We start from the raw sequence: 27,426 nt of genomic DNA, 5'->3' as shown, positions 1-27,426 counted from the left end.
GTCTACTGGTATCATGATGTATCTATAGGACTACTGGTATCATTATGTATCTATGTGTCTACTGGTATCATGATGTGTCTACTGGTATCATGATGTATCTATGTGTCTACTGGTATCATGATGTGTCTACTGGTATCATGATGTGTCTATAGGTCTACTGGTATCATGATGTATCTATGTGTCTACTGGTATCATGATGTATCTATGTGTCTACTGGTATCATGATGTATCTATAGGACTACTGGTATCATGATGTATCTATAGGTCTACTGGTATCATGATGTATCTATAGGTCTACTGGTATCATGATGTATCTATAGGTCTACTGGTATCATGATGTATCTATAGGACTACTGGTATCATGATGTATCTATAGGACTACTGGTATCATGATGTATCTATGTGTCTACTGGTATCATGATGTATCTATGTGTCTACTGGTATCATGATGTATCTATGTGTCTACTGGTATCATGATGTATCTATAGGACTACTGGTATCATGATGTGTCTACTGGTATCATGATGTATCTATGTGTCTACTGGTATCAGTAGACCTATATATACACATCATGATGAGTGCTATGTACTCATCAGGCTGCCATGTTTGATCACTGTCTTGCCATTGTAGGTTAATATACTCTGGGTTTGAAATGGTTTCCTCAACTTATAATGACACATTATTGACGAGAGAGAGATTTCAGATGGCCAATGAAGATGTCAGTGAGACTCTCAATCAGTGTATATGGGAGACTGTCAGAGGCAGCAGATGGTTCTGTAGTAATATTGATCCAGCACCAGCCATGAAATAAAACAGCTATTTTCTCATCCTGTTTTTTAGAAGGTTGTAATGGCACAGGAAGGAATTATATAGTTGACATGTGGCTTGTACAGTGTGTTACAAAACAGGCAATTTCCGTTCAGATGAGAGGACAGATGCGTAGCTTACACATTCTCGGAGTGATGACAATAACATTGCTGTGTGTTTGTGTGTGTGTTTATTTTAGTAAACTTCACCATGCGGTTTAACAAGTTCATGAGATTACTAGCACACAAACACGTCATTTTCTATACAGGTTTATTTACAAAATGTATTAAAATTCTCTGTACAGCTCCTCACTAACGAAGATCAGTAAATGATTTACACACATGCAGATTCTGACTCTTTTGTAGTAGTCACTAAGATGTTTGGCCATTTTCTCCGTGTTAAGTGAACTTACAAAACCAAAGAAACTGTCTCGCTAACGATGACCCGCGGCTGTATTTCCACCGTAGAATCTGATGTAAGTTAGAGGAGCTGTGATATGTCGTTACGGAGTTTTACATGCAATTTCTTAGAAAAATAAGGAAACCCATCAGTCCTTAATAAATACATCTACTTTCAAGCAATGTACACCTCTCTTTCTTTACAATTGTTTATTTCCTTTTTCTTGCCTTCCCTTTTTTAAAATCTTTTTTGTGTGTGTGTGTGTGTGTGTGTGTGTGTAAATCTATCTTTTTCACGGTTTTAGGTGATTCATTTTCTTCCTAAATACTATGGAATCACAGTCTTTTGAAAAGGAAATGTGCTAAGCTTTTAACACATCCCCTGTAAGTACGTTGTATAAATCTATTTTCTCCTTGTATTTATATTATTCAGTTATTTAATTTACTAAGTCATTTCACCAAACACTACAATGCTCATAAAATGAAATTAAAATTGAAAGCATATCATCAAACCGCAGCTTATTGTAAAATGTGTAATTGTTTAGCAATATACCAAGGTCATCCATAATACTACTGTTGAGAAGCCAATACTGTTTGGATTGCAGTTTATCTACTTTTCAAATGTCCCTTTTGGTTCAGTTTTAATTTATTGTACAGAAGATGTGAATGATTTTAGGTTACATGAAAATCCAGCTATAAGCAGGTGTTCTTTCAAAATGAAGACAAAAAAAAACAGGCTATTTTGGAGCGACACTGTGTGAGTGAGTTTTCTCTTCATATTATACACACCATAAAACACACTGGGAGAGGTACTGACCTATGAAACTTTCTCAGACAGTCCTCTGCGTTCTTTAAAAAACACACATCAGAATCTGTTGGCAGGATATTGGGATTGTGAGGTGGCCTGTTTTAAGTTGTGTAAAGCCAAATCTCACATTCATCTCTTTCATGAGTCCCTGTGTGTGTGTGTCCAGAATGGCCCCCTATTCAATATATAGTGCACTACTTTTGACTGGGGGCTCTGCACAGAAGTAATGCACTATATAGGTAACAGGGTTCCATTTGGGATGCACAGTTTACTAGCTACCAACGCCTTCTCTCAGAGACTCTCTCTGACACTTCAAAAGCACCATAGTTGAGGACAACAACAACACAATATTATTTTGGCCTTTTGGCATATTTAACCAATTGATTCCAATAAGATTAAAATGTGTCTTTCAAAACAATTCCAAGGTCACGGGAAAATAACAAGCTATCTTCTAATAATCAGTGTCTATAATAAACCTATTTTAAAACACATTTAACCAGTAAAAACCTAGCCTGCAAGAAGAATTAGGATAATCTGATCAAACTCCATTTGCAGAAAAAACAATGTATCATCTGTCATATCGTATTCATCTTCTGTCCGGCACTTGGAAATGTGCTCGGGGTGCAAGTGATGGCTTTTAGGTATCTCTCTTGTCTTTAGCATCTCAGATGAAGTTCCTTAAAACAGATTACAGTATCGATCCTGTCTTTCTGTTTGTTTGTCTGTGTGTTTGTGAGTTCAAGCCAAACGCAATACCGCTGTGATGAATTGCGTTGTTCTAAGTAACTCTGCGAGTCTGTGACTGTTCCATACGTAAGGCACTGGAGGAAACCGCTTGAGTTCTTCACGTCACCAGTCCTGTCGCGTCGCCATTGCAGATTATCGTCGCCATTTTCCGCCGGGAGAAGATTTAGCTGCAGTTGAGGAAACCCCCATCCTGACGTGATCATGTTGTTTCATCATAGGGTCAATAGTCACAGTCGTTCGTAAGGGATCGTGTACCTGGTCTAGCTGAAGTCGTTCATAAGGGATCGTGTACCTGGTCTAGCTGAAGTGCCCGATACCTGTTTTATAGGAAGGAAGTAGAGACATAGCGATAATCTTAATTGCATTTAACTGATTCCTTGCATCTTCTCTCTTCACCTCCTCAAAAACAATAGGATGAGAAGTCGGAGATCCCTCCCCTCTGACCTTCTCACCCAATGGGATTTGAGGAGTCGAGGAAAAGAGGACCCAAGGAATCAATGAAATTGAGATTCTCACACAGAGAAACATGGGTAATAAGTCTGTTAAAATGGTGGATGAGATGAGACGTGTCAATAAGGTTGGAATGGTTGAGGCACGATGATGTGTTACTTGGGACATTAGCTTAACATAGAGATTTGCAGATGCTGCTAGAATATTCTATTGAGTAAACTAAAACCTTAAGCTAGATAAAGTATGAGTGTTTACGAGATAAAGATAAATGTTTTTTGATGGCTTAATCTTTTATTTATTTATTTTTTTATCATGTTGATTTCAATTAACAACACCACAGTGCAGGGTTTTTTTCTGGACCAAAAAGGGGCTTAGGTGGTGGGCGAGGCAGGGGGCGTGAAATAGGGCGTGGCCGGTCCATTGGGACGCTGACTTAAAAAAAATATTTAGAAGCACCCCCATCTTGGCGGTGTAGAAAAATGTTTGCATTTCAAGCCAATTTCCTTCAAATCTACACATTCTGCCATGGACCTGAGAGAACATTTTGCAGTTTTAAAACAAATGTCCTTTAATTTTATGCATTTTTCCATGGCTAATGCTTTGTTCTTTGGCTCAAACATAATAACAAATGCTGAATAAATGTTTTATGTACAATTCTCCCAGACTGTCTAGCTTTTATGTTGCTGATTGTTAGTTTTCAAAGATGATATAACTAAAGAGTATGCAGGTCCATTATCTCTTCTACATACTCTATATCTGGTTTTAATCATTTAAGTTTACGCTGGAAGCATTTTTCCATCCCGAAAATGTATTTCAAATAATGAAAATACTTTTTTAACACGCTTCGGCGGCCCACACAAGGGTTGACATCTAGTCATACACAGTATGTAGCAGTAGAAAAGTCTTGGGGAATTGTAAATGTAATGTTGGGTTTTCTATTGGCTCCCGAGTGGCGCAACGGTCTAAGACACTGCATCTCCATGCTGGAAGCGTCACTACATATCCTATAAAGATCCTTGTTCGATCCCGTATCACAACCGGACGTAATCGGGTGTCCCATAGGACGGTGCACAATTGGCCCAGCCTCATCCGGGTTAGGGTTTGGCTGGGTTAGGCCCTCATGGTAAATAAGAATGTGTTCTTAGCTGACTTGCCTAGTTAAAATATTGTGGATATGTTGTTCGATCCTTGTTCGATCCCGTATCACAACCGGACGTAATCGGGTGTCCCATAGGACGGTGCACAATTGGCCCAGCCTCATCCGGGTTAGGGTTTGGCTGGGTTAGGCCCTCATGGTAAATAAGAATGTGTTCTTAGCTGACTTGCCTAGTTAAAATATTGTGGATATGTTCAAGTCAAGAGTGATGAACTGTTAAGAAATCACACCAAACAGCTTGAGAACAACACAAACAAACAAATCATTCAACAACACCACCAGAGGAAACCAACTAAATGATTCAGATGTCACAGAGAGAGAATCAGGAAGAGAGCAGCGTTGTCATTACCCTTAGATCTTCACGCTCTCTGTCCCATACACGTTGTAGCCTTCTCTGTAAGTGGCAAAGTTCTGGGGGTTGGTCGGTGGAGCTGGCTTGAATTTCTCAGCATTTTTTGCTAGTTTGAGCCGTTTGGTTTCTGCACGTGACTTGTAACAGAACTCAATCAGTGCCACCATCATGGCCAGCCCCAGCCCTCCAACCAGAATATAGAAGACTCCAGCCACATTGCTCAGGCTGAGAGCACTTGTCTTGTCCTGGGGAAGGTGAAGAACATAGTTAGAGGGTTTGCAGTGGAGAGAGAGTTCTGTAGAGAACAGTACAGCCTACCAGTACGACACTAAAGCAGAGTATATATAGGCCTCAAACTGGTCTTGTTGAAATAACAGTCAGAGACCTAACACTCTATTATCAGACCTTCCTACAAACTGTTTCTCTGAGACAGAAACGTTTCTGATGCTACCAATGGCAGATCATACTACAGACTCCAGAGGCTAACAGCAACAGAAGGCTGATAAAGTAAAGGATGGCTGAGGTTGAGTCTAGAAAAGGTCTAGATTTGACTGGCTTTCCTATAGGGGTCCAAGAAGTTTTGAGGAACATCTGAACACCATAGTCAGACCACTCTCCGATGAAGGGGAGACGAGTCACTTCTTTAGTTTGATCTAGGTGAATGTAGAGCTTCCCCTATTCTACAGGTCTTCTTCCATAAAAGGAAGCTGTGGTCAGTAACTCACAGGTCAACATTTCAAGACCTGTCCTGAATGTATTTATTTTATTGGTATCAAACCATTTTGCTGCTGCTTCCTTCCCAAACATGTTTATAGAAAATTTGTTCATGAGAGTTTTACCATTTTGCAGTTTAACCCTTTTGAGGTTTGACTGTGGTAATATGTAGCTAAGCCGTCGAGGGTACGGACACTGATCTGTTAGTTTATTGGCCTGGCTATGGTCTCAGAGGGTTAAATAGAGGCTTATTACATTCTTAGACTTCATGTGGGGTGGAAACAACAAGATATCTTCATTGCAACTCCTTGCTCAGACAAAGACCTGAAAAACACCCCACGGTGTTGTAATGTCTTCCCAAAGTTACATGGAAGCAGTTGATCACGAACACTGTTTGTTTAGTAAATAGAAACAACAGCATAATGGTAAGAATATCATGAATGTCAAGCATGAAAATTAGCAAAAATAGCACTTGTCAACAGCTAGTCAACAACTATTCAATGATGGTGTTTGATTATTTTACACATGTACCATTTCACCAAGCATAAGGTCATTTACTATTACAGTTTGTGAAGCAAAAAAGCAGTTCCTATTTCTATATTCTATATATTTCTATATTGGCCAAAACAAAAACAACGTATTTTTCAGATATGATTTGAATTTGTGAAGTCGTGCATGAAGGACTTGTTTATTTTTGTTAAATGTATGTGGCAGAATTATTTTTAGGGGTATAATAAAATAATAAAATAAGGTGTAGGGGGGATATAGAGTATAATCTAGATGTTTCAGCTTAGCATTTATTTGCATATGAACAGTAAGTCACAATGCAACTGGGAATCAACACAGAAGACCAGCGGAGACTGACCTTACTTCCAGAGTCCTTGGTTCCACATTCACCCTTATCGTACCACCATTTGTTTTTCAGCTTGTCTAAGATGCCTTGTTCACTGAGTTTCAATACGGCAAGGTTTACAGGAGTTCTTCACATGAGAAATAACATAAATAACATCATATTATGTTATTTTATGTTATTCATAACTTCATAGTTTGCATAACTTCATCACAAAGCGATCGAGCAGGACTCCTGGCCGTTGTCACATCACAGAGAACAGGCATTCTAGTCTATTACCTTGCCGTCATTGACCAGCCCTAGTCTAGGGCCAGGGCCTGCTCCTATCGCTTCGAGTAATCGGCAGACGCTGGTAACAGGACGAGCATGTACTGACTGTACACTCTGCTGGTCTGGAAGTATCTAAAGCTGAGGAAGGTATTTGATTGTGGGGACAGCAGGGTAGCTTTCTGACCAGCACTTAACAAGTTCCATCCAACTAGAACCTTCTCTTGACTAACAGTAGCAGTAAAGGACTACAACACAACCGTTGACCTGATATTTGCAGTTGCAGAGGCTTGGACACGTCCTACTGCAACATTACAAGGTGGCTCTGAGCTTTGGTTCCAAAGACAACATGAACAATGAACCTAATAATGGCATTTACCTTGACATTCAAGACGGCATTAAAAAACAGAATAAAGCCAGAGGTGTTTCACATCAACCCGTTTCATAAGAACTTGTGCTGTGTATTGTTGGGAAAACAGCCTTTACTAAATCCGCTTACAAGGGGGATTACTGTCAACCAAGCTACAGCTTTATTACTGCTGTTTAAGCTCAGCTTTGACACATCAGGGGGATAATGAATGTGGTTTCTCTTTGTAATATGGTTTCATCAGAGGAAACTGATAGCTAATAATCATGTGTTAAAATGCTGAATTAAAAGGTATAAGAAATGTCCCACTGCTTTACAACTGACATTGTGCCTTGTACTTCACTATTTACCTGCGCAACATACATGACATAATAGCCTTTTTAAAAATGAAGCTAGGATGTTACGTGTGGAAAACACAATAATTTGGAAGATTGATCACATAGTGCTCTACTCTATAGCCCCTATAGAAACTGACTGGTGGTGCTCTACTCTATAGCCCCATTAGCAACAGAATGGGCTCTGCTCTATAGCCCTTTATGCAATGGATGGATCGAATAGTGACTGTTTGGGTAAAACCACATTCCAGTCGGTGTCTATTCCACACGTTTCCACCAGCTAAATCTATGACGTTAAAATGCCCATTTATACCTCTCTAGTGGCGCAGTGGTCTAAGGCACAGTATTGCAGTGCTAGCTGTGTCACTAGAGAACCTGGTTCGAGTCCAGGCTCTTTTGCAGTCGGCCGCGACCGGGAGACCCATGGGGGGTCCCACAATTGGCCCAACGTCGGCCCAACGTTAGGGGAGGATTTGGCTGGCAGGGAGGTTCCTGTCCAATCGCGCACTAGCAAATCCTGTGGCGGGCTGTATGAAATGCATGCTGGCACGGTCGCCAAGTGTACGGTGCGTCCTCCGACACATTGGTGCGGCTGACTTTCGGGTTAAGCGGGCGTTGTGTCAAGAAGCAATCCATTGCCCTTTGCCTCTCCCGAGTTTGTACGGGAGTTGCAGCGATGGGAGAAGACTGTAACTGCCATTTTGATACCATGAAATTGGTGAGAAAAGGGTGTAAAAATAATAAAAGCCTATTAACTCTGTTCCATCTGACTGCACAATCCATTGTCTCATCAGCCCAGCCAGGCAATTTATGAACTTGATCTCCACTATAAAAAGCATCTAGACCATATCTCATTTTTTCCGACTAACATTTAGTTTTCAACAGCGGAGATTTGTATAAACCCTGCTGTCTGTCTCTCCGACATTTGCAACATTGTTTCAATATTCAAATTCGATCTCCTGCTGTCCCATAGTAATGAACGAGTCGTGAGTCTGGACGAGACAGAGAGGCAGGAAGCATTTCTCAGACATTCAAAATCATAACTCAGCTGGCATCATTTTTATGGATGTATACAAAACAAATTAAATGTAAAAAAAGATAAAACGAAACACAGCTAATTTGCAGTCTTTCAGCTTCAGTTAGAAATGATTGTGTTACTGTAGCTGTGTTGTTGGCTAGCTCCTCTGAATAACAGTTTCCTGACGAGTGAGCACATTTTCTATGCCAGCCGAAATCGTACCTCATCAGCTTATTGTTATGGATGGATCCAATTAAATGGCACCAGAAACCAGCTTCAACAAATGCAAATGCAGCTACTTTACCGGCTGCACTTTTTTGACATGACTGTAAGATAGCCGTATTTGGCTAGCTAGCAAGCAAAGGATAATAACTTTGCCAGCCAGTATGGCAACGGTACATTTAGAATGAACGACTGGGTCACATCCATAGATACAGAACAGAAAGACTGTACGACTGGGTCTCGTCTCTAGCAACCCTAGATTGGTGTGGGAACTATATCTTGTGGAAGGATGAAATAGTATGAATAAATGAATGAAAATAACGTTTTTTTTATGAAAATATGTGACTCATTATTTGAATATGTTGGTAACCCGTTGTATAAAAGTGATAATGCCCTAGAAGACGGTGTTTGGAGGATATATTGGCACGGTTTGGCGACCCTCAACGAACAACACCCATCCCAATATAGCCTCCAAACACCAGCCTTCTCTGGCATTATCACTTAATTACACTGCTTGTAGAAAACTAAATGCAGTCAGATGGAACAGAGTAAATAGGCATTTTAACACCACAGATTTAGCCGGTGGAATAGACAACGGCTGGAATGCGGTTTTAACCAATCAGCATTCAGGATTACACACACCCGTTGTATAAAGCACTATAGAAACAGACTACGCTAATCAAAGAACGATGAATGGATAACAAGTGTCTTGGGTTCCACTGGTGAACAATGTCCTCCTGGGACCTTTAGGGAACCATACATTATCATCAGCAGGAGAAGAGAAGATTACAACACTGTGTAGAATAGTATCTCCCTGGCCAATGGTATCTCCCTGTGGGTGACTGTGAAGGACTGTCCATCCTGGTAGCTCAGAGAGACATTGATTAACAATGCAATTATCTGTTAACATGCACATGATGCTGGAGCCTGAAACCCAATCTAAGAGAGCAGTATTGCAGAGGTGATAAAAAAGAAAGAGGGTGTGTGTGTGTGTGTGTGTGTGTGTCTGTGTGTGTCCCAGTCGACAGCCAACGTATTGAGATATACTGGAAAATTAACCTTCGAACACAGCAGATGGTCACCAAACTCACACACTGCCTGACTTTCACCGACGATGCCACTGTTCGTTAGAGCTACATGCCAGACTTTGAGGTGTGCAGTTTGAATGTTTAAGAGCAGAAGAAGATCAAATGCAAATTAATTTATCATCATTTCACATGATCAATACATTTTAGCCGTGATCCTGAAGGTTGCCCAAAGCCAAAGTATACATACCTGAGCAGGTCCAGATAAAAGACAGAAGGAAACATGTCAGAGAAGATACTGCTCTTCTCCTGCAGCCGTCACAGCTGTGAGCCTCAACATCACTCAGCATACTGACTATACAGCACAGATTATTAGCACAAATGCATGGTTGAAAATAGTGTTGCAGAATTCCCTGTGACTTTCCCATAATTCCTAGGTTTTCCAGAAACCCCAATGGGAGGATTCCCTGAATAAGGGGGAGAATAAGCAAGGAATGGAACCCTGCCAGAGGGAATCTTCAAAACAGGGATTTCTGGGAAACCTGGAAATGTTCATTTACTGGGACTTTTTTTAGCTATTGGATTTTTGCAACCCTACATATAGGAAAATATAGGAAGCGTATTTCTGAACATTATGGAGGTGAAACAGAAAGTTCAGGTGTGTTGGTAGGACATTACGTGATCTAGATATTATAGAGATGTTAGCCATGATGCTTTTTCAAACATGTCACAGTTGTACAACATTACATTTCCTGAGAATTCATGTCAAATGACCCTATCTATCACAGCTAATCTGTAAGCAAGTCACTTAGCTGACCTAATTCATAGCATGAGTCATGCCTGAGTCACTTAGATGACATAATTCATAGCATGAGTCATGCCTGAGTCACTTGTCATTCAATTGATCTAAACTGTACCAAATGTCAATGCCATTGTATGCCATCTTTAAAATAGCATGATGAAAGCTTCATAGCACATAGTGTAAGTATGGTGATACCAAGTTGACAAGGCTGAGTGAAACACTCTCATATTACATCACTGTATCCCAGGATGGATACAGCCATGTCTTCAGAAGAGAGTAGAATAGAAGAGTAAGAAACCTCTATTATCACAATGGTTATTGGGCTCCATTCTGGCTCTTGGTTGGTCGTGTTCAAATCAAGTGCTAAATTGGGTAAAAACATTTGACACCATCTACAATTGTGTTGATTCTTCTTTGTAAAAGCAACCAATTACAGGGACAGTTCCACCACCGACAAAATCCTAATTTAACTGAATGTAGTCGTACCACATGACCCACAGCACAAAGAGATCAGACCCTCTCTTTCAGATTAGAATTCTCACGTCTGCCCGTAATGCTTAGTCCCCTCAAGACTCCGCTGTTCGCCTCGCCTCCCTGAGATGACAAGTCTCAGCTGAGTAGCCATTTTGGGGGGTTTCAGCCAATGGGCTCTAGAGGCCAGAATGGTTTCTCTAGGCCAGTCGCATGGGATGTCCAGAGAAGCAGCTGTATGACATGAGCAACTGTGAAGCCATGTTGTGTCAGACAAGACAGCAATAATGTTATGAAATACAGACATGGCCTTCACAAGAGGAAGGCGGCAGTCTCTGGCATCTAGATGCCATGTTTTCATAAATAGTTTGTGATAAACTATTCATGAAATGTAACTTATAATACACATTCTTATTGTATAATATATAAATTACAACAGGTATATTTTACTCAGAGATCTGACAGAGAGACTCTTAACATTAATTAGACTTCTGACTGGCTATACATTCTCTAGACAATATAATACCCGACACACACATCGTCTGCTGCCCAGAGATGTAAATGATGGATTTAACTCTATCTCCTCCTTTTCCAACTGCAGGACAGCGCTATCCTCCTCATATCCCTCCCACCACTGAGAAGAAGCAGTTTAAACATCCCCAGTCGAATAAACACACCTCCTCCTTATCAAACACAACCAAACACTGGTCCACAGATCTGTATCCTTCCTCTCACAACTGTCTTTGTCAAACAACTCAGCTTAGCCTTACCACTCCATCTCATTAACTACACTTCATGCTACCTCTTAGCCTTACCACTCCATCTCCTTACCAGTCCATCTCCTTTACTCTACTTCATGCTACCTCTTAGCCTTACCACTCCATCTCCTTACCACTCCTTCTCCTTACCACTCCATCTCCTTTACTATACTTCATGCTACCTCTTAGCCTTACCACTCCATCTCCTCCTTTTCCAACTGCAGGACAGCGCTATCCTCCTCATATCCCTCCCACCACTGAGAAGAAGCAGTTTAAACATCCCCAGTCGAATAAACACACCTCCTCCTTATCAAACACAACCAAACACTGGTCCACAGATCTGTATCCTTCCTCTCACAACTGTCTTTGTCAAACAACTCAGCTTAGCCTTACCACTCCATCTCATTAACTACACTTCATGCTACCTCTTAGCCTTACCACTCCATCTCCTTTGCTCTACTTCATGCTACCTCTTAGCCTCACCACTCCATCTCCTTACCAGTCCATCTCCTTTACTCTACTTCATGCTACCTCTTAGCCTTACCACTCCATCTCCTTACCAGTCCATCTCCTTTACTGCACTTCATGCTACCTCTTAGCCTTACCACTCCATCTCCTTTACTATACTTCATGCTACCTCTTAGCCTTACCACTCCATCTCCTTACCAGTCCATCTCCTTTGCGCTACCTCTTAGCCTTACCACTCCATCTCCTTACCTGTCCATCTCCTTACCAGTCCATCTCCTTTGCTCTACTTCATGCTACCTCTTAGCCTTACCACTCCATCTCATTAACTACACTTCATGCTACCTCTTAGCCTTACCACTCCATCTCCTTTACTATACTTCATGCTACCTCTTAGCCTTACCACTCCATCTCCTCCTTTTTCCAACTGCAGGACAGCGCTATCCTCCTCATATCCCTCCCAACACTGAGAAGAAGCAGTTTAAACATCCCCAGTCGAATAAACACACCTCCTCCTTATCAAACACAACCAAACACTTGTCCACAGATCTGTATCCTTCCTCTCACAACTGTCTTTGTCAAACAACTCAGCTTAGCCTTACCACTCCATCTCATTAACTACACTTCATGCTACCTCTTAGCCTTACCACTCCATCTCCTTTGCTCTACTTCATGCTACCTCTTAGCCTTACCACTCCATCTCCTTACCAGTCCATCTCCTTTACTCTACTTCATGCTACCTCTTAGCCTTACCACTCCATCTCCTTACCAGTCCAGCTCCTTTACTGCACTTCATGCTACCTCTTAGCCTTACCACTCCATCTCCTTTACTATACTTCATGCTACCTCTTAGCCTTACCACTCCATCTCATTAACTACACTTCATGCTACCTCTTAGCCTTACCACTCCATCTCCTTTACTATACTTCATGCTACCTCTTAGCCTTACCACTCCATCTCCTTACCAGTCCATCTCCTTTACTCTACTTCATGCTACCTCTTAGCCTTACCACTCCATCTCCTTACCACTCCATCTCCTTACCACTCCATCTCCTTACCACTCCATCTCCTTACCACTCCATCTCCTTACCACTCCATCTCCTTACCACTCCATCTCCTTTACTGTACTTCATGCTACCTCTTAGCCTTACCACTCCATCTCCTTACCAGTCCATCTCCTTTCCTCTACTTCATGCTACCTCTTAGCCTTACCACTCCATCTCCTTACCTGTCCATCTCCTTTACTCTACTTCATGCTACCTCTTAGCCTTACCACTCCATCTCCTTACCACTCCATCTCCTTACCACTCCATCTCCTTTACTATACTTCATGCTACCTCTTAGCCTTACCACTCCATCTCCTTACCACTCCATCTCCTTACCACTCCATCTCCTTTACTATACTTCATGCTACCTCTTAGCCTTACCACTCCATCTCCTTACCAGTCCATCTCCTTTACTCTACTTCATGCTACCTCTTAGCCTTACCACTCCATCTCCTTACCACTCCATCTCCTTACCACTCCATATCCTTACCACTCCATCTCCTTTCCTCTACTTCATGCTACCTCTTAGCCTTACCAGTCCATCTCATTTACTACACTTCATGCTACCTCTCAGCCTTACCAGTCCATCTCCTTTACTATACTTCATGCTACCTCTTAGCCTTACCACTCCATCTCCTTACCAGTCCATCTCCTTTACTATACTTCATGCTACCTCATCTTCCTCTCTGTGTGTTAGCCAAGTAAGGGTTCTTAGTTTGATATTTTGTTCCATAGACTGGTCAGAGTCTGGTAAATGACAGAAAGGCTACCTTTGAGCCTGGTTGGGACTCAACACTTGGTTTTGTTTTGGGTTGGGTTGTACGCTAGCTAACAAAGTACATAAGAAAATCAAAGTGCTATAATATAAATCCAATTAATAATCAATGATTTTTATTATACCTATTGACTATCATTAACAGCCTTGCCGATTACTCTGCAATATTGTACCCGATCTGGTGACATCGAGGCTGACCTTGGAGTCACCTCCTCCGCTGCCGCACTCTCCCTTGTCGTACCACCATTTGTTTTTCAATTTGTCCAACAGGCCCTGCTCATTCAGTTTTAACACTGCCAGGTTAACAGCATTTCTTGAAACGATAAAACATGACTTGTAAGAAAATGCACAGGTCCGTGAGAAATCTAATGCATAGTAGTGGTATAGTAGCAGTATAGTATAGTCGTAGTATAGTACAGTAGTATAGTAGTAGTTATAACGATAATGATAATAGTTGATAATGGTAGTTGGACTACCACTAATAGTGCTTATTGTTAATATTACTATTATCTATTGTGTTTAAGAATTTTAGGAATATGAGTTAGATAGATCAGTAAGGTTAAGAGGAAGAGCAAAGAAAGTGGTAAATATTGAAAAGGTGGCATGATGAGTTAGGTAGTTTAGAAACTGAAGTGTGCGGGACGGGGACACTAGTCATCATTGAGAAGAAAAGCAACAATAGAAAACACCATGCAAATAACATTCATCACAAGTGACAGTGCAACTTTTAAAGGCTACATGGAAAAACTGTTGAACTGTTAAATTAAAAGTGACAACAACTGTCGGGAAGGACAGCATGCAGGACAGAAGGACAGCACACAGGACAGAAGGACAGCACGCAGGACAGAAGGACAGCATGCAGGACAGAAGGACAGCACACAGGAAGGAAGGACAGCACACAGGACAGAAGGACAGCACACAGGAAGGAAGGACAGCACGCAGGACAGCATGCAGGTTAGAAGGATAGGGCAGAAGGACAGCACGCAGGACAGAAAGACAGCATGCAGGTCAGAAGGATAGGGCAGAAGGACAGCACGCAGGACAGAAGGACAGCATGCAGGTCAGAAGGACAGGACAAAAGGACAGCACACAGGACAGAAGGACAGGACAGAAGGACAGGACAGAAGGACAGGACAGAAGGACAGGACACAGGACATGACAGAAGGATAGGACAGAAGGACAGAAGGTCAGGACAGAAGGACAAGACAGAAGGACAGGACAGAAGGACAGAAGGACAGGACAGAAGGATAGAAGAACAGGACAAAAGGATAGGACAGAAAGACAGGCCAGAAGGAAAGATAGAGTAAGAGAGACAAAGGTTAAATGGTTGTTAAACTGTTAAAGTCTTCGCTACACCCTGGAATGGATTCCCCGTTGGTTTAGGAACAACAACATTAACACGTAGATCAACATCCATAATAACAATTATAAATCAACCTAGATATCCAAGAACAATAAAAGATATGATACCGTTACCTCTTTGCGTCCATTCCAAAACAATAAGGAAGAAGAGAAGAACAAGAAGAAGAAGGGCCAAACACAAGACATCAGGGTAGGTGGAATTCTATAACAACAAGGAGAATATCGTTATATTATCCCACCCACCTTAATGCTGAGCCTTTGGGCGTGGCCACACCGTATCCTTTAGAGTCGAGGTTTCCGCCCACTTTCATGGTGTCACAGGGTTTCCTCTGCTCTATGTACTCGTTCATGGTGGACTCCAGGAGGAAAGCAAACTTGCCCTTGGACTTTCGTACCCGGGCCACCCCGTCTGGTGTGGTCTTGACAAACACTGACGGTTCGGCCGATTTCATGTATGACCACATTTTCTCATAGACTGCTATTTTGGATCGCTGTTTAGACGGAGAGAGGGAGGGAAAGGGAGAAGAGGAAGCATTGATACATAGTAGTGATGACCCAAATACAAATGTATACACCATCGAGAGAGAGAGAGAGAGCGAGAGAGAGAGCGAGAGAGAGAGCGAGAGAGACAGAGACAGAGACAGAGACAGAGACAGAGAGAGAGAGAGAGAGAGCGAGAGAGAGAGAGCGAGAGAGACAGAGACAGAGACAGAGACAGAGACAGAGAGCGAGAGAGAGAGAGCGAGAGAGACAGAGACAGAGACAGAGACAGAGACAGAGACAGAGACAGAGAGCGAGAGAGAGAGAGAGACAGAGACAGAGACAGAGACAGAGAGAGAGAGAGAGAGAGAGAGAGAGAGAGAGAGAGAGAGAGAGAGAGAGAGAGAGAGAGAGCGAGAGAGAGAGAGAGAGAGAGAGAGAGAGAGAGAGAGAGAGTGAGAGAGAGAGAGACAGAGACAGAGACAGAGACAGAGAGAGAGAGAGAGAGAGAGAGAGAGAGAGAGAGAGAGAGACAGAGACAGAGAGAGAGAGAGAGAGAGAGCGAGAGAGACAGAGACAGAGACAGAGACAGAGACAGAGACAGAGAGAGACAGAGAGAGACAGAGAGAGAGAGAGAGAGGACCCTGAACAATGAGAGAAACAGGAAGGAGTGATGCACAGAAACAAGAACCTTGCTATAGTACATTTCTGGCTCCCCTCTCTCCACTGGGATTCTCTGCCTGGCCGGCTCCCCTCTCTCCACTGGGATTCTCTGCCTGGCCGGCTCCCCTCTCTCCACTGGGATTCTCTGCCTCTGACCCTATTACAGGGGCTGAGTCACTGGCTTACTTGTGCTCTTCCATGCCGTCCCTAGGAGGGATGCGTCACTTGAGTGGGTTGAGTCACAGATGTGATCTTCCTGTCCAGTTTTGCGCCCCCTCAGGCTCGCACGGTGAAGGAGATCTTCGTGGGATATAATCAGCCTTGTCTCAGGGTAGTAAGTTAGGGGTCTGTTGATATCCCTCTAGTTTTGTGGGGGCTGTGCTTTGGCAAAGTGGATGGGGTTATATCTTGCCTGGTTGGCACTGTCCGAGGGTATCTTCGGACGGGGCCACAGTGTCCCCCGACCCACCCCTGTCTCAGTCTCCAGTATCTACTCTGCAACAGTCTAAGTGCCGGTGGGCTAGGGTCAGTCTGTTCTATCTGGTGTCCTGTGTGAATTTAAGTATACTCCCTCTAATTCTCTCTCTCCCTCCCCTCCTGGTGAATCTGATCCCTGGGGTCATGCCTCAGGACTACCTGGCCCCAGTCCACCTGGTTGTGCTGCTGCTCCAGTTTCAACTGTTCTGCCTGCGGTTAGGGAACCCTGACCTGTTCACCCAACCTACTACCTTGTCCCGGACCTGCTGTTTTCGACACTTTCTCTCTCTCTACCGCACCTGCTGTCTTGACCTCTGAATGCTCGGCTTTGAAAAGCCAACTGACGTTTACTCTTGATGTACTGACCCGTTGCACCCTTTAAACCACTGTGATTATTATTATTTGACCCTGCTGGTCATCTACGAATGTTTAAACATCTTGAATAACAATCTAACAATGTTCTGTTAATCTCCACGCGGCACAGCCAGCAGACGACTGGCCGCCATTCAGAGCCTGGCTCCTCTCTAGGTTTTTTACTAGGTTTCGAGGGAGTTTTTCACATCACTGTACTTCTACATCTGCATTGCTTGCTGTTTGTGGTTTTAGGCTGGGTTTCTGTACAAGCACTTTGAGATATCAGCTGATGTAATGTGATTGAGGTGAGAAGCTTGCTCGAGTAACATCAGAAGGGGACATAGATGAGAGTTTCCCAGTACGGTGCCTGGGGTTAGGCTTAGTGTGCCTGCCATACAACCTGTAGGAGTGAAGAGAGGACTTCCGGCCATCTATAACAAGCAACTATTCAATTATTCAATGCCGCTGGGTTCATTTGGCAACACAGTTTCAAACTCCAGACTTCTGAACCCTGGTCTGGGCCAAAGCAGAGACAGGTGAGGGTGTGTGTAGAGTGGATACTCTCACAAGTACACCGCAGGTTACATTTAGGGTTAGAGCTATCTGGGATCCTTAGGATTTGCCTACCTCCTAAACCCTAAACTTAACCCCTACCCTTACCTTAACCATAACCCTTATCTAACTTAACCTTAACCCTTCAACATTTTAAAATGTAAACTTCAATGGAGTAGGGACGTCCCAAAGATCCCGGATAGCAATTTAGGAGCTAGAGTTTTACAAGGAAGTGGGCCAGTTGGCAATAGTCAATTGTACCAATGGGCCTATTGCCAATAGCCTATGTGTTCCGAGTATGAACAAGCTGTTGATATGGCAACACCAATCAGAGGCATTGTTCCAGTGGCGTCAAGGATCCCATTGTATGGGCTTCCCCAGAAGGGTCAGTTTAGGTTCAAATACTGAAACAGTCAAGGACTTCATTTTGTCAGATCAAAGATTTGAAGAGCATAAGGTGTCGTGTATTACTAACTGAAGCAGACATTTCTGGTAAGGCAGCACTTAGGTATAACAGTCATATTTCCTAAGAAGTCTTGAAGTTAAATGAATCCTGAATAGTGTCAAGGGAACCAAATACACTGTTAGTGAAGGACACTCTGAGTTCTCAAGCAGAGTAAACAACACACCAACTCCACTAGGTAAGTAACAAATAGAGGCTGTGGAAAATGCAACAACAAACACACACACACACACACACACACACACACACTGAGCCCTGTGGCTTTGTGAGCAGAGTGGGACTTGTCCATTCTAAACATCGGATAGACCCATCAATGTCCCTAATTAATGTACTGCCCCTCTCTGACTGTAATGGATATTGCCTCCGACACATCACTGTTAATAAACAAAAGCATTAACCTTCACTTAACGGAGGGCCCTACAGTAGTTGGCTCAGTGTGTTCCAATACAACCTGTTATGAGTCATCCATCATGTCACATCAGACCAGAGGGGTGCGGATCAGACCAGAGGGGTGCGGATCAGACCAGAGGGGTGAGGATCAGACCAGAGGGGTGAGGATCAGACCAGAGGGGTGAGGATCAGACCAGAGGGGTGAGGATCAGACCAGAGGGGTGAGGATCAGACCAGAGGGGTGAGGATCAGACCAGAGGGGTGAGGATCAGATCAGAGGGGTGAGGATCAGACCAGAGGGGTGCGGATCAGACCAGAGGGGTGCGGATCAGACCAGAGGGGTGAGGATCAGACCAGAGGGGTGAGGATCAGACCAGAGGGGTGAGGATCAGACCAGAGGGGTGAGGATCAGACCAGAGGGGAGAGGATCAGACCAGAGGGGTGAGGATCAGACCAGAGGGGTGAGGATCAGACCAGAGGGGTGAGGATCAGACCAGAGAGGTGAGAATCAGACCAGACAACAACATAATACAACATTAGAAGTCAACATGATGAATGAATACATCTCCCTGTCTCCACCTTTATGAAAAAAAGCTTGTGAGGTGCTCCCTGTTCTATGGGAATGCTAATATGGGTTAAAGTTAGTAATATAAATCAGTGGCATAGGATTTGTGTTGTTTTGTGTAGACAATATAATTTATTGTGCGCTCATAATTTGCATGACCTAAAACATAGTTGGAAGGACATTATCGGTTGGTTTGAAGAACAACTTCTGGAAAGACTGAGTGGTACTGATCTGCCCGGCAGTTAACAGAGAAACAGAAGGCTAACAGTGTGTTTCTGTTGGAACGTGCATGTGTGTGTGAGCAAGTGTGTGTGTGCGTGAGCAATAGTGTGTATATGAATGGCGCCGGAGGGGATTTCTGCTGTTCTACGGGCTCCTAACCAATTGTGTTATTTGGTTCGTTTTTTCAAATTGTATGTAACTTATTTTGTAACTTACTTTGTACATGATGTTCCTGTTAATTTCTTCTATGGCCCGAAAATAACTTCTGGACATCAAATCAGCAATTACTCACCTTGAACTGGACAAAAATGTTGTTCTATAATGAATCCGACACGAAGGATATGTCGCTTTCTCGGGAACCTGGGCCACAATCCCCGTCATTTGGTTGAAGAAAAGACAGAGGGGACAGAGGTCGGGCTACCTTCTGAGAATTCATAGGTGAGTGGGTAAACCACCACTACCATCTGTTCTATTGGCCAACGTGCAATCACTGGAGAATAAACTGGATGATCTACGATCAAGACTATCCTACCAACGGGACATTAAAAACAGTAATATCATGTTTCACAGAGTCGTGGATGAACGACGACATGGATAATATAGAGTTGGCGGGAATATTCCATGCATCGGCAGGACAGAGAAGCTACGTATGGTAAGAGGGGGGGTGGGGGTGTGTGTCTATTTGTCAATAACAGCTGGTGCGCAATGTCTAATATTCAATGTCTTGAGGTATTGCTTGCCTGAGGTAGAGTACCTTGTGATAAACTAAAGCAGGAAGTACTAGTGACTTCCCCCAATATAGAAGTGGTCAGATGTAATAGATGCTACGCTACGGGACTGTTTTGCTAGCATAGACTTGAATATGTTCCGGGATTCATCCAATGACCTTGAGGAATATATCACCTCAGTTATTGGCTTCATCAATAAGTGCATCGAAGTCGTCGTCCCCACAGTGACCTTATGCACATATCCCAACCAGAAGCCATGGATTTCAGGCAACATCCGCATCCAGCTAATTGCTAGAGCTGCTGCTTTCAAGGAGCGGGACACTAATCCGGACGCCTATAAGAAATCCCGCTATGCTCTCAGACGAACCATCAAACAAGCAAAGAGTCAATACAGGATTAAGATTGAATCTTACTACTCCGGCTCTGACACTCGTCAGATGTGGCAGGGCTTGATAACTATTACGGACTACAAAGAGAAACGCAGCCGCAAGCTGCCCAGTGACGCGAGCCTACCAGACAGGCTAAATGCCTTTTATTATCACTTCGAGGAAAGCAACACTGAATCATGCATGAGAGCACCAGCTGTTCCGTACAACTGTGTGATAAAGCTCATGGTAGCCGATGTGAACAAGACCTTTAAACAGGTCAACATTCACAAACCCGCGGGGGCAGATGGATTACCAGGATGTGTAAACAAAGCACGCATGGACCAACTGGCAAGTGTCTTCACTGACAGTTTCAACCTCTCCCTGACCAAGTCTGTAATACCTACATGTTTCAAGCCGACCACCATAGTCCCTGTGCCCAAGGAAGCGAAGGTAACCTGCCTAAATGATTTATGCCCCATAGCACTCACGTTGGAAGCCATGAAGTGCTTTGAAAGGCTAGTCATGGCTCACATCAACAGCATCATCTTGGATACTGTAGACCCACTCCAAATCGCATACCGCCTCAACAGATCCACACAATCTAAATCGCACTCCACACTGCCCTTTCCTACCTGGACAAAGGGAACACCTCAAAAGACTCATCTCTTCAGTGGGTCATATGATGGAGTGTAGTCTGGCCCAGGAGTGTGAAGATGAACGGAAAGGCTCTGGAGCAACGAGCCGCCCTTGCTGTCTCTGCCTGGCCGGTTCCCCTCTTTCCACTGGGATTCTTTGCCTCTAACCCTATTACAGGGGCTGAGTCACTGGCTTACTAGGGCTCTTTCTCTCTCTCGGAGGACCTGAGCCCTAGGACCATTGACCTAGGGTCATTTATGAAAATTTTAACATCTTGGCCATGTTCTGTTATAATCTCCACCCGACACAGCCAGAAGAGGACTGGCCACCCCACATAGCCTGGTTCCTCTCTAGGTTTCTTCCTAGGTTTTGGCCTTTCTAGGGAGTTTTTCCTAGCCACCATGCTTCTACACCTGCATTGCTTGCTGTTTGGGGTTTTAGGCTGGGTTTCTGTACAGCACTTTGAGATATCAGCTGATGTGCAAAGGGCTATATGAATACATTTGATTTGATTTGACTACAACTCAGTGTTCAACACCATTGTGTCCACAAAGCTCATCACTAAGCTAAGGACCTAAACACCTCCCTCTGCAACTGATCCTAGTCTTCCTGACGTGCCGCCCCCAGGGGTGCCTGCTTAGTTCCCTCCTGTACTCCCTGTTCACTCACAACTGCATGACCAAACATGACTCCAATACCATCGTTAAGTTTGCTGATGACACAACAGTGGTAGGACTGATTACAGACAATTATGAGACAGCCAATAGGGAGGAGTTCAGAGACCTGGCAGTGTGGTTCCAGGACAACAACCTCTCCCTCTCTCTTTACAAACATATCTCCATCATCTCACTACAGACACATCTCCATCATCTCACTACAGACAAAGTTATATCCTGTAACAGTCACCTTGCTGATCTGACATAGCCTCTGGGAAGAGGATAGAATTACTTCAATTGAGGGATGGAGGGAGAAGGGTTGTGTGGAGGGAGGAAGGAATTGATGGAGGGAGGAAGGGATGTGTGGAGGGATGGAGGGAGGACGGGATGGATGTAGGAAGGAATGGATGGAGGGTTGGAGGGACGAAAGGATGATGGAGGGATTAGGGATGAAGGGATGGATAGAGTGTTGGAGGGCGTAAGGGATGTGTGGAGGGATAGAGGGCGTAAGGGATGTGTGGAGGGATGGATAGAGGGTTGGAGAGAGGTAGGAAGGGATGTGTGGAGAGATGGATGGAGGGTTGGAGAGAGGTAAGAAGGGATGTGTGGAGGGATGGAGGGAGGAAGGGATGTGTGGAGGGATGGATAGAGGGTTGGAGAGAGGTAGGAAGGGATGTGTGGAGGGATGGAGGGAGGAAGGGATGTGTGGAGGGATGGATGGAGGGTTGGAGAGAGGTAGGAAGGGATGTGTGGAGGGATTGAGGGAGGAAGGGATGTGTGGAGAGATGGATGGAGGGTTGGAGAGAGGTAGGAAGGGATGTGTGGAGGGATTGAGGGAGGAAGGGATGTGTGGAGAGATGGATGGAGGGTTGGAGAGAGGTAGGAAGGGATGTGTGGAGAGATTGAGGGAGGAAGGGATGTGTGGAGGGATGGATGGAGGGTTGGAGAGAGGTAGGAAGGGATGTGTGGAGGGATGGAGGGAGGAAGGGATGGATGGAAGGAGGGATTTAAGGAGTAAGGAAGGGATGTGTGGAGGGAGGAAGGGATGGATGGAAGGAGGGATGAGGAAAAGCTATCTGCAGTGCTCAGAAATGGAGGTTGGTCAAGCTTCTGCTTGCAGCAAGATTAGTCAGACACTTACACACCCTCCCCCACACCCTCTCCCACTCACTCACCCACTCACTCACTCACTCACCCACCCACTCACTCACTCACTCACTCACTCACTCACACCCTCCCCCACCCACTCACTATTCCTCCTTGCCTTGTGGGCTGGCCTGTCTCTCTCTACGGTCTGTTAGGCCACATACTACTGAGGACTGATGCAATGAAAAGAACACAACTAAGGCAATGTGTGTGCGTGCGTGCGTGCGTGCGTGCGTGCGTGCGTGTGTGTGTGTATGCTTGCATGGGTGTGTGTGGATCATTTGTAAAAAAAAATATCCTTTGAAGCTTTGCCACAGAAAAGTCAATTTTCAAGCTGAATGTTGGTTGTTGTTTAAAAACCAAAGCCATTAAAAAACATCTAGGAGAGGACATTTGATTAAAGTGCAGAGTCAAAATAAATGTCCCTCTTCATTCTAAATAGCCACTTAATCTGTATCGATTCTGAGTTAGGTTAGACAGCGTTTCCACGGGTACATCTTAAATAGCACCCTATTCCCTATATAGGCCCACAGGACCTGGTGACAAGTAGTGCACTATATCGTGAAAAGGTTGACATTTGGGATGCACTTCCTGTCACTGGCCTTTGAACTGGTTCTATTTCATTCTCTGGCATAGTTGCTTTCATCATGGACTCGACCCACATAGTGAAAACTTAATGTAGTTCTATTCAAAACTCTACCCAACCAGTGAACACTTAGTTCTATTTAAAACTCTACCTACACAGTGAACACTTAGTTCTATTTAAAACTCTACCCAGAGTGAACACTTAGTTCTATTCAAAACTCTACCCACAGAGTGAACACTTAGTTCTATTTAAAACTCTACCCAGAGTGAACACTTAGTTCTATTTAAAACTCTACCCAGAGTGAACACTTAGTTCTATTCAAAACTCTACCCACAGAGTGAACACTTAGTTCTATTTAAAACTCTACCCACAGAGTGAACACTTAGTTCTATTTAAAACTCTACCCAGAGTGAACACTTAGTTCTATTTAAAACTCTACCCAGAGTGAACACTTAGTTCTATTTAAAACTTCACCCACACAGTGAACACTTAGTTCAATTTAAAACTCTAACCAACCAGTGAACACTTAGTTCTATTCAAAACTCTACCCACAGAGTGAACACTTAGTTTTATTTAAAACTCTACCCAGAGTGAACACTTAGTTCTATTCAAAACTCTACCCACAGAGTGAACACTTAGTTCTATTTAAAACTCTACCCAGAGTGAACACTTAGTTCTATTCAAAACTCTACCCAACCAGTGAACACTTAGTTCTATTTAAAACTCCACCCAGAGTGAACACTTAGTTCTATTTAAAACTCTACCCAGAGTGAACACTTAGTTCTATTCAAAACTCTACCCAACCAGTGAACACTTAGTTCTATTTAAAACTCCACCCAGAGTGAACACTTAGTTCTATTTAAAACTCTACCCAGAGTGAACACTTAGTTCTATTCAAAACTCTACCCAACCAGTGAACACTTAGTTCTATTTAAAACTCCACCCACACAGTGAACACTTAGTTCTCCTACCTGCATCATACTTTCAATTCCTTTTAGGGTATTTGTGTCATTCTTTCATTATTCAATAGTGCTAGGCAGGACTACCTGTATATATTTCATTATTCAATAGTGCTAGGCAGGACTACCTGTATATGTTTCATTATTCAATAGTGCTAGGCAGGACTACCTGTATATATTTCATTATTCAATAGTGCTAGGAAAGACTACCTGTATCTCTCAAGTATGCAGCAATGGAATTTGGGAGTCTAGGAAGCTTTACTTTGTAATTGAAGTGCACCACTGAAGGTCCAGAATACCAATTGGGATGTTCAGTGTAGGAATCCAATATCTCTCTCTCTCTCTCTCTCTGTCTGAAGTTAGACAGGACCCTTTGAGAGCCCGTCTTCCTTGGAGGTTATCTCTATCTCACACCAAGCCTGGCATTGCTTCTGTCAGGCTCTCCCTATATGCAACAAGCCTGTAATCTCTGTTGTAGGAGCTTCCCCTTCCCTTTCCCAGCGTCATACCCAAACACACACTGACAAGAGCTGGGGGACTGGTGTTTATTGATGAGCAATGGATTGCAGTGGGCTACAGTCCAACCTTGTGTAGTTCTTTGCTTTAGAGTCTCTCTATCTGGTTCAGGATATCTCTTTCTTCTCTTCCTCCTGTCCTTCCTCTCTCTCTCTTCCCCCTGTCCTCAACATCCCCACTAAGGTTCTGGCCACTCTGCCCAGCCTGGGTGAAAACGCGCTTTGGTGATGAAATTACACTTCCTTATGTTACAAAAATGCATTTTAACAAGACAAATACGATTCTTTATGTTCTGAATCGTTAAGTGGAGTCTTTCTCTATCAATCACACTAGATTCAAAAAGATTTTGTAAACTGATACATGCAAGCGGTGCGGGTTTCTCGCCCCAACTTTTAAGGATTTGAGGATGTTGTGGTCGTCGTCTTCAAAGGACTTGAAAATATAAAGCTTGCGGGCCAGGAATTTCGCATTAATATGAAAAGCAAATACTAAAATATGAAAATACTACACGTCATGTCTCAAAATTGATATCTATCTATAGTTTTATGTCTTCCGGATTCTAGAAGAAAGATTTCAGTGGTGAGCTGTCAGCTAGCGTTACTTCTGAAACAGCCTAGCTGATGTTATAGAGAGCTACAGTAGAAGTGGTAGTATTTCATTGTGGTGAGCTGTCAGCTAACGTTACTTCTGGAACAGTGTCCAGCCTAGCTGATGATATAGAGAGCTACAGTAGTAGTGGTAGTATTTCCTTGTGGTGAGCTGTCAGCTAGCGTTACATCTGGAACAGTGTCCAGCCTAGCTGATGATATAGAGAGCTATGGTAGTAGTGGTAGTATTTCATTGTGGTGAGCTGTCAGCTAGCGTTACATCTGAAAGAGCATCCAGCCTAGCTGATGATATAGAGAGCTATAGTAGTAGTGGTAGTATTTCATTGTGGTGAGCTGTCAGCTAGCGTTACATCTGGAACAGCCTAGCTGATGATATAGAGAGCTACAGTAGAAGTGGTAGTATTTCATTGTGGTGAGCTGTCAGCTAGCGTTACTTCTGGAACAGTGTCCAGCCTAGCTGATGATATAGAGAGCTACAGTAGTAGTGGTAGTATTTCATTGTGGTGAGCTGTCAGCTAGCGTTACTTCTGGAACAGTGTCCAGCCTAGCTGATGATATAGAGAGCTATAGTAGTAGTGGTAGTATTTCATTGTGGTGAGCTGTCAGCTAGCATTACATCTGGAACAGCCTAGCTGATGATATAGAGAGCTACAGTAGTAGTGGTAGTATTTCATTGTGGTGAGCTGTCAGCTAGCATTACATCTGGAACAGTCTAGCTGATGATATAGAGAGCTACAGTAGAAGTGGTAGTATTTCATTGTGGTGAGCTGTCAGCTAGCGTTACTTCTGGAACAGCCTAGCTGATGATATAGAGAGCTACAGTAGTAGTGGTAGTATTTCATTGTGGTGAGCTGTCAGCTAGCGTTACTTCTGGAACAGCCTAGCTGATGATATAGAGAGCTACAGTAGTAGTGGTAGTATTTCATTGTGGTGAGCTGTCAGCTAGCATTACATCTGGAACAGTCTAGCTGATGATATAGAGAGCTATAGTAGTAGTGGTAGTATTTCATTGTGGTGAGCTGTCAGCTAGCATTACTTCTGGAACAGCCTAGCTGATGATATAGAGAGCTACAGTAGTAGTGGTAGTATTTCATTGTGGATATACAGTGACTTCAGGAAGTATTCACAACCCTTGACATATTCCACGCTTTGTGTTACAGCCTGAGTTCAAAATCGATTAAAATCGATTTATTTCTCTCACCCATCTACACACAATACCCTAAAATTACAAAGTGTTAAAACATGTTTTTAGGCTTCTTTGCAAATGTATTGAAAATAAAATACAACAATATCTCATTTACATCAAGCTCAGTCAAGTTGGTTGGTGATCATTGCTAGACAGACATTTTCAAGTCTTGCCATCGATTTTCAAGCCAATTTAAGTCAAAACTGTAACTAGGCCACTCAGGGACATTCAATGTTGTCTTGGTAAGCAACTCCACTGTATATTTTGCCTTGTATTCTAGGTTATTTTCCTACTGAAATATGAATTTGTCTCCCAGTGTCTGTTGGAAAGCAGACTGAACCAGGTTTTCCTTTAGGATTTTGCCTGTATCACTCAGTGATGTGTTGTGTTGGATTTGCCCCAAACATAAGACTTTGTATTTAGGAAAAAAACTCATTTTCTTTGCCAATATTTTCTGCAGTTTTACTTTCATGCCTTATTGGGTACTGAGGGGTACTGTGGGGTACTGTGGGGTACTGTGGGGTACTGGGGGGTACTGCGGGGTACTGTGGGGTACTGGGGGGTACTGGGGGGTACTGCGGGGTACTGGGGGGTACTGTGTGTAGGCCAGTGACACAACATCTTAATTGAATCCATTTTAAATTCAGGCTGTAACACAATTTTGGGGAGAAAAAGT

The 27,426-nt window shown here is 43.3% G+C and overlaps 1 protein-coding gene across 3 annotated transcripts in view; it reads right to left on the bottom strand.

Moving 5' to 3' along the window:
• Positions 1–980: 980 nt before the first annotated feature.
• Positions 981–27,426, bottom strand: part of LOC110504371 (glutamate receptor 3) — a 231,947-nt gene continuing 205,501 nt past the window's right edge. Inside the window, exons 13-16 of one of the 3 annotated variants that reach the window (XM_036970540.2) lie at positions 15,439–15,686; positions 14,032–14,146; positions 4,716–4,963; positions 981–3,077 (exon numbers count right to left, since the gene is read on the bottom strand). In XM_036970540.2, the coding sequence (XP_036826435.1) occupies positions 4,718–4,963; positions 14,032–14,146; positions 15,439–15,686 (609 nt within the window). In that variant the 3' untranslated portion in view covers positions 981–3,077; positions 4,716–4,717. Of the gene's footprint in view, positions 3,078–4,715; positions 4,964–6,297; positions 6,413–14,031; positions 14,147–15,438; positions 15,687–27,426 lie in introns of all 3 variants that reach the window. The other 2 variants (XM_036970539.2, XM_036970543.2) reach the window with 2 other exon arrangements.

Source organism: Oncorhynchus mykiss, chromosome 25 (assembly GCF_057628025.1).
Source record: "Oncorhynchus mykiss isolate SJ-2025 chromosome 25, ASM5762802v1, whole genome shotgun sequence".
NCBI lineage: Eukaryota > Metazoa > Chordata > Actinopteri > Salmoniformes > Salmonidae > Oncorhynchus > Oncorhynchus mykiss.
This window is presented reverse-complemented; position numbering and strand designations above follow the sequence as displayed.